A 12,675-nucleotide genomic window follows, 5' to 3' on the forward strand; every position below is an offset into this window, starting at 1 on the left:
TAGTGTAGTGTAGTGTAGGTGTAGTGTAGTTGTAGTGTAGCTGCCTAGTGTAGTGCTAGTGTTAGTGTAGGTAGTGTTAGTGTAGCGCTAGCGTAGTGGGCGTAGCGTAGCGCTAGAGTAGTGTAGTTAGGTAGTGTAGCCTGTAGTGTAGTGTAGTGTAGTGTAGTGGAGTGTAGGTGTAGTGTAGTGATAGTGTAGTGTAGTGCTAGTGTAGACTGTAGTGTAGTGTAGTGTACTGCTAGCTGTAGCTGTAGCTGTAGTGTAGTGTAGTGTAGTGTAGCTGTAGATGTAGCTGTAGTGTAGAGAGTGTTGTGTAGTGCTTAAGTGCTAGTGTAGCGTCAGCGCTTAGGCGTAGCGGAGCGTTGTGTAGAAGTAGTGCTAGCTGTTTGTGCTAGTGTAGTGTAGTGTAGTGTAGTGTAGTGTAGTGTTAGTGTAGATGTAGTGTAGTGTAGTGCAGTGTAGTGTAGTGTAGTGTAGTGTAGTGTAGTGGTGTAGTGCTAGTGTAGTGCTCAGTGCTAGTGCTAGTGTAGTGTAGTGTAGATGTAGCTGAGTGTAGTGTAGTGTAAGTTGTAGCTGTAGAGTAGTGTAGTGCTAGTGTAGTGTAGTGTAGCTGTAGGCTGTAGTGCGAGTGTAGAGTAGCTGTTAGTGTTGCTGTCAGTGTAGTGTAGTGTAGTGTAGTGTAGCTGTAGTGTAGGTAGTGTAGTGTAGTGTAGTGCTAGTGCTAGTGTATGTAGTGTAGTGTAGTGCTAGTGTAGTGTAGTGCTAGTTAGTGTAGCAGTAGTGGGGAGTGTTCGTGTAGTGTAGCTGTAGTGCTAGATGCTAAGTGCTAGTGTAAGTTGTAGTGTATGGAGTGCTAGTGTAGTGTAGTGTAGTGTAGTGCTAGTGTAGTGTTTTCTTTTTTTTTTTTTTTTTTTTTTTTTTTTTTTTTCTTTTTTTTTTTTTTTTTTTTTTTTTTTTTTGTTTTCTTTTTTTTTTTTTTTTTTTTTTTTTTTTTTTTTTCTTTTTTTTTTTTTTTCTTTTTTTTTTTTTTTTTTTCCTAGTGTGTGTAGTGTAGCATGTAGTTATGGTGTAGTGTAGTGCTAGTGTAGTGACTAGTGTAGTGTAGTGTAGTGTAGTGTAGTGTAAGTGTAGTGTAGTGTAGTGCTAGTGTAGCTGTAGTGCCTAGTGTAGTGTTATTGTAGTGTAAGTGTAGTGTAGTGCTAGTGTAGCGTCAGCGTAGTGTAGTTAGTAGTAGTGTAGTGACTGCTAGTGCATTATTTGGGAGCTGGTCAATGACGTCAGTGCTCTATAATCTGACTTAGATTGGATTATAATTTTAAATTTGATTTGTTTGACAAAAAGCTAGAATGACTCGTAGTTAGACATCAAATATATAGGTAACGCCATCACACTGCGTTTTTAAATCGCAACGACATTAATATCAGACACATAATTATCTAACGAAACCATTATGATAGAGTCATCCTTAGAAATAGCGCCACGGGGACCAGTACACCCGGGTAGATAGCGTGACAATGTACATGATTTCCACGTTAGCCGTCGCCTGCCGCAGGTTTCAGACAGCTAAACGTCCTGCCATATACCCCGCCTTTAACAGGACCTTCTTCTCGCCGACCACGCGTTTTTGGTTCGCTAATTGAATTATATAGTATATATATATATCTATGACTATTATATATATAGATATATATAGTATATATATATATATGTATATATATATATATATATATATACATAGATAATATATATATCAGTAGTAGTTGTATAGACTATAGAGTTATATATAGATCAGTATACGCGCACGCCTAGTTGCGCTCATTGATCACCAGGTGCGGGTGCTGGCAGCACCGTCTATTCAGCCGCATGAGCGCGCGCTGGCGCGGCCGTCACCGCTGCAGCTACGTCGGCCATGCTAGCATGGATGCATGGAGCTCGGTCACGCGGCGCATGGCCGCTAGCGGCGTACCCCCTGCCGCCGCCGCTGCCCACGCCACAGATGACACCGACGCACACGCGCCTTGCGGCTTGCATCACGGAAAAAATCCCGCGACGGATGAGAGAGCAGACAGGAGAGAGAGCCAGACGAGAGAGAGAGAGAGAGAGAGAGAGAAAAGCAAGGAGAGAAAGAGAAAAGGAGCGAGGCAGAGAGAGACCGAGAGCGGCAGCGCAAAGAAATCACACCGTGAGCTAATCGAGGTATTTTTGGCCTCACTACTAGTATTGATTCTTTTTTGGAAAGTGTTCTGTAAAGACAATAGTTCTGGATCGATTTGAGTGTAATAGAATCATTGTCGGTTCGGTTGCGATAGAAAAAAGCGCAGAAAGGAGGAGATGGAGAAAAAGAAAAAGAAAGAGTAGAGTGAGTGAGTGAGTGAGTGAGTGAGTGAGTGAGTGAGTGAGTGGAGGTGATGAGTGAGTGAGGGTCGCGAGTGACGTGAGTGAGTGAGTGAGTGAGTGAGTGAGCTGAGTGAGTGAGTGACGTGACGTGAGTGATGAGGGAGATGAGTGAGCGAACCCACAACGCGCACGAGCGAGCAGCCTGTCGAATTCGTGCGGGTGTGCGTTTGTATGTATGTGTAATAGAAAATGCGCGGACAAATATGGCAGAAGAAAACACAGTGCGCGCGAACACGCGCGCGGTGCACGCAAGACAGTAGCAGAGAAGGAGAAGAAAATCTGAAGGGAAAATAAGCGAGAGCGCAGCAAGGAGAAAGTTGGAGGGATAACAGATAAAGAGAAAGCAAAGATAGCGAATGGCGGAGGGAAAGGGAGAGAGAGATAGTGAAAAAAACACGAGAAGGAAGAGAGAGCACGAGGAAGAGCCAAGGACAAATGCGTATAACGATAGCAGGAGATGAGCGAGGCGGGAAGAGAAGAGCGAGGCAGGGGGATGAAAGACAGAACAGAGAGAAAGAGAGAGAGAGAGAGCAACGAAGAGAGAGAGAGAGCAGAGAGCAAGAAAGAGAGAGAGTAGAGAGAGAAGAGGAAAGAGCAGAGAGCAGAGAGAGAGAGAGAGAGAGCCGGAGATATAAGACGGGTCATGATAGAAAGTATATTCTTTCCATATATTATTAGAGGCAGAGAGAGTTATAGACAGTAGCCTGTATACTTATAGTTTCTTTACCCTCGCGAGATCAGTCGTTACTAGTTTCAAATGCGACGACTTTAGTGAGTACAACAGCCCTCCATGAGATGGCGATGTGATGAAGGCAACTAGATATGTTTAGATTTCACAATGACCTCCCGCTACTAGCCGGCATTTACGGAGCGCGACCATGCCGTATCGTGGGAAGGTCTGCCGCGCTTTGTATGCGTGCTGCGTACGCCGTGTGTACATAATGTTAAATGCACGCGTGTAATCGTGATGTCGTGTGTGTGTGGTGTGTGTGTGTGTGTGTGTGTGTGCTGTGTGTTGTGCTGTATGTGTGTGTGGGTGTGTGTGTGCTGTGTGTGTGTGTGTGTGTGCGTGTGCGTGTGTGTGGTGTGTTTGTGTGTGTGGTGTGGTGGTGGTGTGGGTGTGTGTGTGTGTGTGCTTGTGTGTATGTGCTGCGTGTGGGTGGAGGGCGCGGGTGTACGCGCTGCGTGTTTTATTTGCTGTGATGTCGTGTTTTCCCCACGCGCTATGATCACAGCACTAGTCGTGAATGTCCTCTGAAGGGATCAAAACTGACATCTATAATCAAAACAAAATTCTAATAGAAAACGACGGAACGCGGAAAACGCAAAAGAATCGGAGGGACGTACGGTATAATTCGCTCTTTGTTAAAAAAAATGCGATTACAGTAGAGATTTACACGTGTGTGGTCACACCACGCTATTTATTCTGACTGAGGGTCGTCCTTAAAACTGGCACCGCGCTAATAGCCTTCTTAGCAGGGATAAGTAGACATGTGAGGCCACGGACTATAGCAGTGATTATTTACGCTACTACTATACACTGTAAATTACTGTATATACTGTAATAAGAGGAATAACTACCGTTTTTGTATTTCCTGTGGATTTGTCTCTCTTCTGGCGCTTGAACGGAATGCAATCGTCGCTATACTTCTACACGTTTAGGCTTTTAGCAGTACGAAAAAATTAGCAGCTTGCAAACGCGACAACTCTGTTAGGTTATAGTCCTCTCACCGCGCAATGTTTGCCGAGAGTTTGGTAGTGTTGTTCTCTCTGACAAGGCGTCTAGGCTGAACGTTCGCGATGCAGAGTCCGGGAATCGTGTGAAATTTTGAAAGTTTTGTTGCGGAAGTTCGAATACGTTCGTGCATAGCACGTCATAATTTTTTCGCTGTATTTAATGGTCAAATAAACTTAAATCGCCGACTTATAATGACATGTTTGTTTGTGTGTGTGTGTGGTGGTGTGTGTGGTGTGTGTGTGGTTGCGTGTGTGTGCTGCTGTGTGTGTGTGTGTGTGTGTCGTGTGTGCTGTGTGTGGGTGCTTTGCTGTTTGTGTGGTTGTGTGGTGGTGTGCTTGTGTGTGTGGTGTGTGTGTGTGTGTGCGCGCGCCTGCGCCGTGTATGTGTGGTGTGTGTGGTGTGTGGGTGTGTGGCTGTGTGTGTGTCGTGTGTGTGTGTGTGTGGAGAGAGAGAGTTCTCCCCACCAGTGGTTACGGCAAATTATTTACGAAATTTATCATTCCATCGTTTTGGATGGAATGCTACGACTTAAATCTCTTAAACAACACGATATATCACTGCTTCGACTCTTTTCAGCACGGAGAAATCACGTGACAATATTAGCTTCAACTGCTGCACCAACTGTCATCTTGGCGTGTCGAACAAACCTGAATCATATCTATATGATAATATATCGAATATTCGAAATTTCGATCTTTTTTAGCCACGTAAAACGAAATAATAAATACAGCGCTGCCGATAAAATCGCCAATTCAAAGTTTATTGGCAGCAGGACGTTCAACCATTGGCATCAGCCGATATACGGCTTTGAAACAGCCTTCCCCCGGATGCGTGCGCGCTATAAGGGTGTCCATCAAAAAACCGATCCTCTGTTGATATTAATTAAGGAGATACGCGCCGGTTCGTAGGCACCGCTGGTACTCATGCGCGGTGTGATGCCCAGTGAGGCGAGCAAACACAGATTACAGACGGTTTTTGCGCGAAGCAGCCATTTAGCGATTGATCGGACCTGCATCCGGGGCTTTCGCACCACCACACTGGCGGCATTTATGCGACACTCGGCTTGCCTGCGAAGAGCGTTTTTCGCGTTGACTCAAAACCGATTAACCGGTGCACGTCGTTTTGTGAACTGTGAAAGTAATCCATCTGTTGCTCAGGCGCGCTTGCAACATTAGCGAAGCTTTGCTGTTTATTCGTTCGTAACATCTTCTGCGCGTCGAAGCGGCTTTGATCAAGGTGGCGTCACACTATAATGGCGGCGGCCCTCTTGTTTTCAATGTGTTTCGCGGTGACTTTACAGTGCAGTTATTGTTATAACATTCTACGCTGCTGAAGCGGCCTGTAAATCAAGGTGGCGTCATACTATAAATCGGCTGCCTCTTGATTTAATTCGCTTTGCGGCGCGTGAACTTACTCGAAGAATGTAAAAAAACTTTTTGCTCACTCATTGTTCTTTCCTCACCCCTTTTCTCTCTTGGTCAGAGTTTTCTGTTGCACTTTTCGCCCTCCAATCTTTAACTCACGCATATTACATATATAATATATATATATATATATATATATTATACTACTGCCTAACATCGTTCACGCTTTCATATGTTACGGCGTTTGCAAGATCGAAGTCTGAACAAACTGCTTGCTGAGGATAGTTCCTGCATAATTCCTGCATAGCATAGCAGCTAGAAGACTTGTGTTCACGCTGTGTCTGGTGTACAACAACCACCGTATCGGTGTCGGTGTTGATGGTTGTTATATATATATATATATATCGCCATCTTATATTCTAGCGTAACATTGTGGTGCTGTCCTCCGAATCTCTTGCGTCTCCCGAATCGTGTTTGCGCTTGTCATTTCTATTTGGTCGCTTGAGCCGCAATGAACACAAATATCTTTGAGAATAGCGTGGTGGCGCTGTCATCTGAATCTCTCACTTTAATAATTGTTGTTTGCGCTTGCCTCTTATACTTAGTCGCTTCGGCAGCAATAAACACAAATATCTTCGAGAGTAACATATTGGCACTTCCATTTACCCATTCATTTATTCATTCACTTCACAAATGTCATTGATCGTGAACAGTAAATCACGAGGTTTACGTGATGTTATAGGAACAACGGTGCCTACGTGTCGTATGCCACGAAGCTGATGCCGCTGCTGACCGTTAAAGAAACGCTGCACTACACCACCGACCTCTACTACAGCCGGAGAATGCCCAGGAAACGCAAACACGAAAAAGTGAGTGAGAAGAGAAAGTGCGTGAGAGAGAGAGAGAACGCGCGGGTGAGAGGGAGAAAAGGGGGTTGGGCGATATGTATAGATATATAGAGAAAGATAGAAAGAGATGGGCAAAACAAACGATTCAGAAACGAGAGACGAAAGGTGATGAAAAGAGAAACCGAGACAGAGAGAGAGGGGGGAGGGAGAGCGGGAGAGAGGGAGCGCGCGCGGGAGGGAAAGCAAATAAGTCGATGGGAAGTCGTACTGCACACGAGCAATGAATCGCTGTGTAATAACTCCCCCCCCCCCCACACACACACACACCTGTCTGACTCAAATAGATCACCCCACAAATGAACCCATCACTCGCCCTTGATCTATAATCTCTCTGACATCTATACTTAACTATACTTACTACTATATCTAATTCCCACCATAGGTCCGCTGTGCTGTGACAGAGCTGGATCTCGTGCTGATAGAAGATGACCTTATAAGGAACGTGACGGAGAGCGAGAGGCGGAAGGTCGTCATCGGTCTTCAGTTACTAAGAGACCCTCGTAAGTAAAACAGCTGATCGTTGTCACCTCAGTAGTGAGGGGCCCGTTGTCAGAAAAAAAGTTAGCCTTAACATTAGTTTTAACATCTCCCACTCGTAAACCGTTGACAGAAACATCACAAAGTTACGAGAATGAAAAATCACTAAAAATATCCTCGTAACATTACGAGAGCCCAGACCCTCTCGTAACATTAGCATTAACTTTACGATGTTTCTGACAACGGCCCCCAGGATGCCATCTGTTAATTGTGGCAGTGAGTGCGCGTGTTGCCATGTATCGCAATACTATGGCGATGGTCCGTATATCGCAGTAGCGCATGTACGGTTGTATCTAGTCCAGTGGTTGTTAACCTGTATTGAGTCATGGACCCTCTTTGTAGGGCAGATTAGGTAAAAAATCATTCAGATTGTCATATAATTTTGGTGCTTGTATGACAATTTGAACGATTCTGCTAATGTTTTCATGTTATCTGCCCCACTACCTTGAGAATCTGGTGAAAGCTATACGGACCCCTTCCAAGCAAAATGCACATAAGCACATAAACACAATAATGATTATGCTCCTGGTTCACGTACCCCCTGAAGCCCATCCACGGACCCCAAAGGGGTCCATGAACCAGAGGTTGACCTCCTTGCTCTAGTTGTTGAAAATGCTCGCCGTGATCAGCTTTACGTATTGAAATGGGCAGTTCGCGAATTTCAACGGCATTGTTCATGACCCACCTGCTTTCAAAGTCGGATCGAAGTTTTACACGACGGATATATATCGTGCTCACCCGCCGTGTAACCTCAGCACTAATCGCTTAATCCTTAATCGGATAGTTATATACAGCCGATTAACATATTATCGGAAGTAGATCATAGGGAATTCCCTATTATCTACTTCTGATATGATCATACTAGACTATGAGTTTTAAGGGACGGGGTCCATGACTTGAGGAAACGATGGGTTATAGCTCCGTTAATCAGGTCCATGCCTTGGTCATATACAGTCATATAGACATTTACAGCCGATTACTATTACCATATTTAACTATATAAGTTTTGAGCGACGGGATCCATGGCTATAAGAGACCATTAGCTATAGCTTGGTTAATCACGTTCATACCGAGTTTTGAGCGACGGTGTAGATTTCACTAAGAGACTATGAGCTATAGCTTGGTCAATCAATCACCTTCGTGCCTTAATCGATATGTCTTGCAGTCGTCGTGCTGGTCGAGGAGCCAATGACGGGCATGGACAGTTTCGGCGCCAACGCCATAGTGGCGCTGCTGTCGCGTTTTGCGAAGAAGTATTCGCGTATCGTGCTCTTCACCGCACACCGGCCGCAGTCGGACATCTATCCGATGGTGGACAAGGTTGCGTACCTGTGTAGCGGCGAGGTGGTGTACACAGGTGAGAACAGACGCGGCAGTTCACGCTCACGCTTACTGTTACAACTACAACGTGTTTTTTGGCGGATAGTAATAACAATAACAATTATTATTAATAATAAAAACAATAAAGAGAACAACAACAATAACAACAACAATATTAATAAGATAACATAATAATAATAATAATAATAATAATTTTAATAAATAATAATATTAATAATAATAATAATTAACGACTTGCTTTGTTTAAAGCGTATGTGACCTTGTTAACATGTCACTTTATCGGCGCGTTTATAACAGTAGTATTAGTAATAGCATCGGACAATTAGTCAATACGTAATTATTAATCACGAAGAGATTAATATATTACAGTCGTTTTTGACAGTCGGATTGTGGTAGACTGCGAGAGAAGAAAGACTTCCCGCATATCTTCAGCACCAGTTGTGATTGTATATTTGTGAAAAATGGAATTACTGATAAGATTTCTTACCGGAACTCTGCAAGCGAAAAATAAATGTTGCAAACAAATGTTGCAGGGTACACCAAGAGCATGTTGGAATATTATCACAAAATTGGTTGCCCGTGTCCTGAGTTTGAGAACCCGCTCGACTTCTTTCGTATGTATCATTCGTGTAGTTGGACTTCTAAAAACAGTAGATATACTACAGTTAGTTTGATATTCATAGCTAATATATTATTATCATCATTAGGGTAATTATTACAAACATGTAGTGTATATTGACAGTGAATAGTGTAACCTCTGTAGTGTATTTGAATGATACGGTTTGTAATGTGGTGATACGTTTAGATGTGAAGGTTATGATCGATTGTTGCTGAGAGATATTGATGAGGCATCGTGATTAATGTTTAGATGTATAGATTTTTATTTAGCTTGCAGGTGTCAAGTAATTTAATTTGTATGCCTATTGTGCGTCTATTTTTTAATAATAGTTACGATGGCCAGCCTAGACAGGAGAACTCCCGCAAGACTTCTAGAGACAACAACTAACGTGGACAAACTAAAAGTAAAGTTTGAGCAATACGAGACCCTACACCAGCCATACTACGGAGATAGACGAGATGGTATGCTAGGAATTTTACATAAGGACAGAACCTAATAAGATTGGCATCTAAGCAATATATGACCTACATGTTATCGACCCATGCGCATGCCCGACAATATTACCATCTATAATAAAGTAAAAATAGTTATATGAGCTGAGTAAAACTTGTGTAGTAATACCTGTGCTGGCTTTTGCATACAGCTTAATAGGATTGACATTTGAGCAATATATAACCTACGCATGATCTACACAATGCGCATATACCTGTCTATATCACGATCTATAATATGAGCCGAGTAAAACTTGTGCAGTAATACGTGGGCTGCGTTTTGTATAGAGTTTAATAGGATTGACGTTTATCAATCGCGGCGACCAATGTCTTCGTGGGGACAACCAGGATTCGTGTCAAAGATCTTCACATTGACAAGGTATCCGCATTTTTTTTCAACTTCAACTGATACATAAGGGCATTAATTTACACTTCAGAGCGCTCCTAAAGATATTTATCTACAACATTGAGTTTTTTCATTATTTTATTTATTAAACGCTAAAGGTTGCCTATTGTGTTGTGATGTGTTGCGTGCTGATGCTACCCGATCCGTGGTATTATTCACCTGCTGATGTTTGTTGTATTTTGTTGTAATTTAAGGCGAGCAACATGGCATCTTTGTCGCGACTGGCGCCATCTATCGGTGAGACTGCTCCAGCTACCTCTGTTTGCTATTCTTCTCTTTCTGTTCGTGTGGAGGTTGCAGGAGAACCAAGCCGGCATCCAGACGCGACTTGGCGTCTTGTTTTACTCGTTTGCGGGGACGTCGTTTCTGTCATGCCTGACAACGCCGTTTCATTGTGAGTAGTCAACACCGAATGGACTGTAACTTGTGCTTTGTAACTTCAAGTTCAAGTTCAAGTTCAAGTAAAATGTATTTTCATCGGTATATAATGAACATTATTAACATAAGCTAAGAGCTTTTGCACCGATGTGTTTGTAACTTGTGCTTTGTAACTTGTGCTTTGTAACTTGTGCTTGTGTATTGTAACTATGTTGCTTGTGTTGTAAACAGCAATGCAATAGGAAAGTACTCTGTGCTTTGTTTTTAATATACTTCTAACACCCTTTTAGATATTGCTATACAGGGTTATTTACTTCGATGAGGTTTTTACTGAAAGCGCATTATTAACATATTGTGAGGATGAAGTAAGTAGAAGGCTCCTAATCTACCTACACTAAAACAATATTGAAGCCCCCCCCCCCACAATGGTTTTAATGGTTTTGCACACTTTACTTTCAGTCGCCTTTCATCGCAACATCTACCACCAGGAGGCGCGCGAGGGCATCTATGGCGGACACTCGTTCGTCTTGTCTCAGATGCTGTACACAGTTCTCCCCAACTTTGCTGGCGTCTGCGGTGGCGCTGCTATAATATATTGGCAAGTTTACATCACGTCAATTAAATTTATCGTCAATAATTATATATGTAACAAGCTATTTCAGCGGCATTGAAACTGCTGATGATGTTTACAATTACTGCCTGAATGTGTGAATTATGTGTGTATAGGCATCATTGATATCTATACGTAACAATCCATATGTCGGCCAGGTAACCCCATCCCTTATCATTGCTGTGATAGGACAATAATTTATATGCCATCGATCTTTTATACGCATCTGTGATACTTGTATGCAAAGATATCTTACAATACTACCACTATATATATACATATATATATATATATATATATATATATATTATATATATATACATACATATATTTATTTATTTATTTATTTATTTATTTATTTATTTATTATATTTGTACATACATGATATCGCTTTGTTGTCACGACAACAGGGCATCGTTGATGGCGACGGACGTCGCGAAATACTTCATGTTCGCGCTGACGATATGGTGCGTCTATAGTTACGCCGAGGTGCAGACGATTGCCGTCATGTGGTTCGTGGGCGACCCGTTCGTTGCCATGGAGATCAGCAGCTTCATGAGCATCGTCAGCCTCGTCGCCGGCTCCGGATTCCTCAGGTAATTAACTAAATAACTAGTTAACTAACTAACTAACTAACTAACTAACTAACTAACTAACTAACTAATTAACTAACTAACTAACTAACTAACTAACTAACTAACTAATTAACTAACTAACTAACTAACTAACTAACTAACTAACTAACTAATTAACTAACTAACTAACTAACTAACTAACTAACTAAACTAACACATAGCCGCGAGAATCTATTTGTCGTCGTTTTTCCCCAGCGCGGTTTTTTATGTTTTGCCACGAAATTGTGTAATTATTTTCCGTCTCTTTCTCGCCTAATACGCGCTCAGCGATCAGTTCGATAAACGAATGAAACTGGGAGTAACGCGTGGAATTAATACAGTTGCGTGCACGGAGGGGAACGTCTGTTGTATGTGTTGTTTGTGTTGTATGTTGTTGTATGTTGTTGTTTGTGTTGTATGTTGTTGTATGTGTTATATGTGTTGTATATGTTGTTTGTGTTGTATGTTGTTGTATGTGTTGTTTGTGTTGTATATGTTGTTTGTGTTGTATGTTGTTGTTTGTGTTGTTTGTGTTGTATGCGTTGTATGTGTTGCATGGTGTTGTATGTATTGTGTGTGTTGTTTATCAGCGGAATAATTCCCCGATGTGTTTCAGGCCCATCAACTCGTTACCAGATTACGTCTACGTTCCGACGTTCGCTACGATTCATCGCTATGCCGGCTACGTCGTTGCCGACAATGAGTTCACGGACATGGGCAACGACACGTGCGACAACGAGGACTACCGCGGCGACCTCTGCCGGTACACGTCGGGTCGTGACGTCATGTCGAAGCTGTGGCCGGAGAACAATGGGATCTCGTTCAGCAGTTTTCAAATAATGTTCATTTTGTACGGAGTCTTGTGCGTGATTGCAGTGGTACTCCACGCTACCCCGTGGAGGAGGAAATCTTCGTAGTTTGAATAAACAGGTGAACAAGGGAGGAAGCTGAACAATAATAGCGAGAGGTGCTGAACGCTGGCATTTCTCACCTATTTTTATACTTTATACTATTTTGGATAATTTATTGTTTAATTAATAAATTATTGTTTAATTATTGGATCAATTGTCGAAGACATTTAAATGAATTCAAAGACCGTAAACAATGAGACAACCTACACCAACTAGAGTAGTAAATTCCTTTATTTGTAAGCCCGTAAATTACAATACGGAAATATTTTAACCTTTTTTTGTAAACAGTTTTTTAAAATTTACGTATGGTATAATGTATAGCTTATATATATATATATATATATATATATATATATATAT

General features: G+C 42.2%; 1 protein-coding gene across 1 annotated transcript in view; it reads left to right on the forward strand.

Annotated features, from left to right (window-relative positions):
• Positions 1-12,631, forward strand: part of LOC106814630 (ATP-binding cassette sub-family G member 5-like) — a 14,275-nt gene extending 1,644 nt beyond the window's left edge. The window contains exons 2-11 of the mRNA XM_014818968.1: positions 6,242-6,368; positions 6,790-6,907; positions 8,110-8,301; positions 8,819-8,899; positions 9,234-9,365; positions 9,684-9,774; positions 9,996-10,195; positions 10,639-10,777; positions 11,201-11,386; positions 12,021-12,631. Of these exons, the coding sequence (XP_014674454.1) occupies positions 6,242-6,368; positions 6,790-6,907; positions 8,110-8,301; positions 8,819-8,899; positions 9,234-9,365; positions 9,684-9,774; positions 9,996-10,195; positions 10,639-10,777; positions 11,201-11,386; positions 12,021-12,321 (1,567 nt within the window). The 3' untranslated portion in view covers positions 12,322-12,631. The remainder of the gene's footprint in view (positions 1-6,241; positions 6,369-6,789; positions 6,908-8,109; positions 8,302-8,818; positions 8,900-9,233; positions 9,366-9,683; positions 9,775-9,995; positions 10,196-10,638; positions 10,778-11,200; positions 11,387-12,020) is intronic.
• The last annotated feature ends 44 nt before the right edge of the window (positions 12,632-12,675 follow it).

This window comes from Priapulus caudatus, unplaced genomic scaffold (assembly GCF_000485595.1).
Source record: "Priapulus caudatus unplaced genomic scaffold, Priapulus_caudatus-5.0.1 Scaffold954, whole genome shotgun sequence".
NCBI lineage: Eukaryota > Metazoa > Priapulida > Priapulimorpha > Priapulimorphida > Priapulidae > Priapulus > Priapulus caudatus.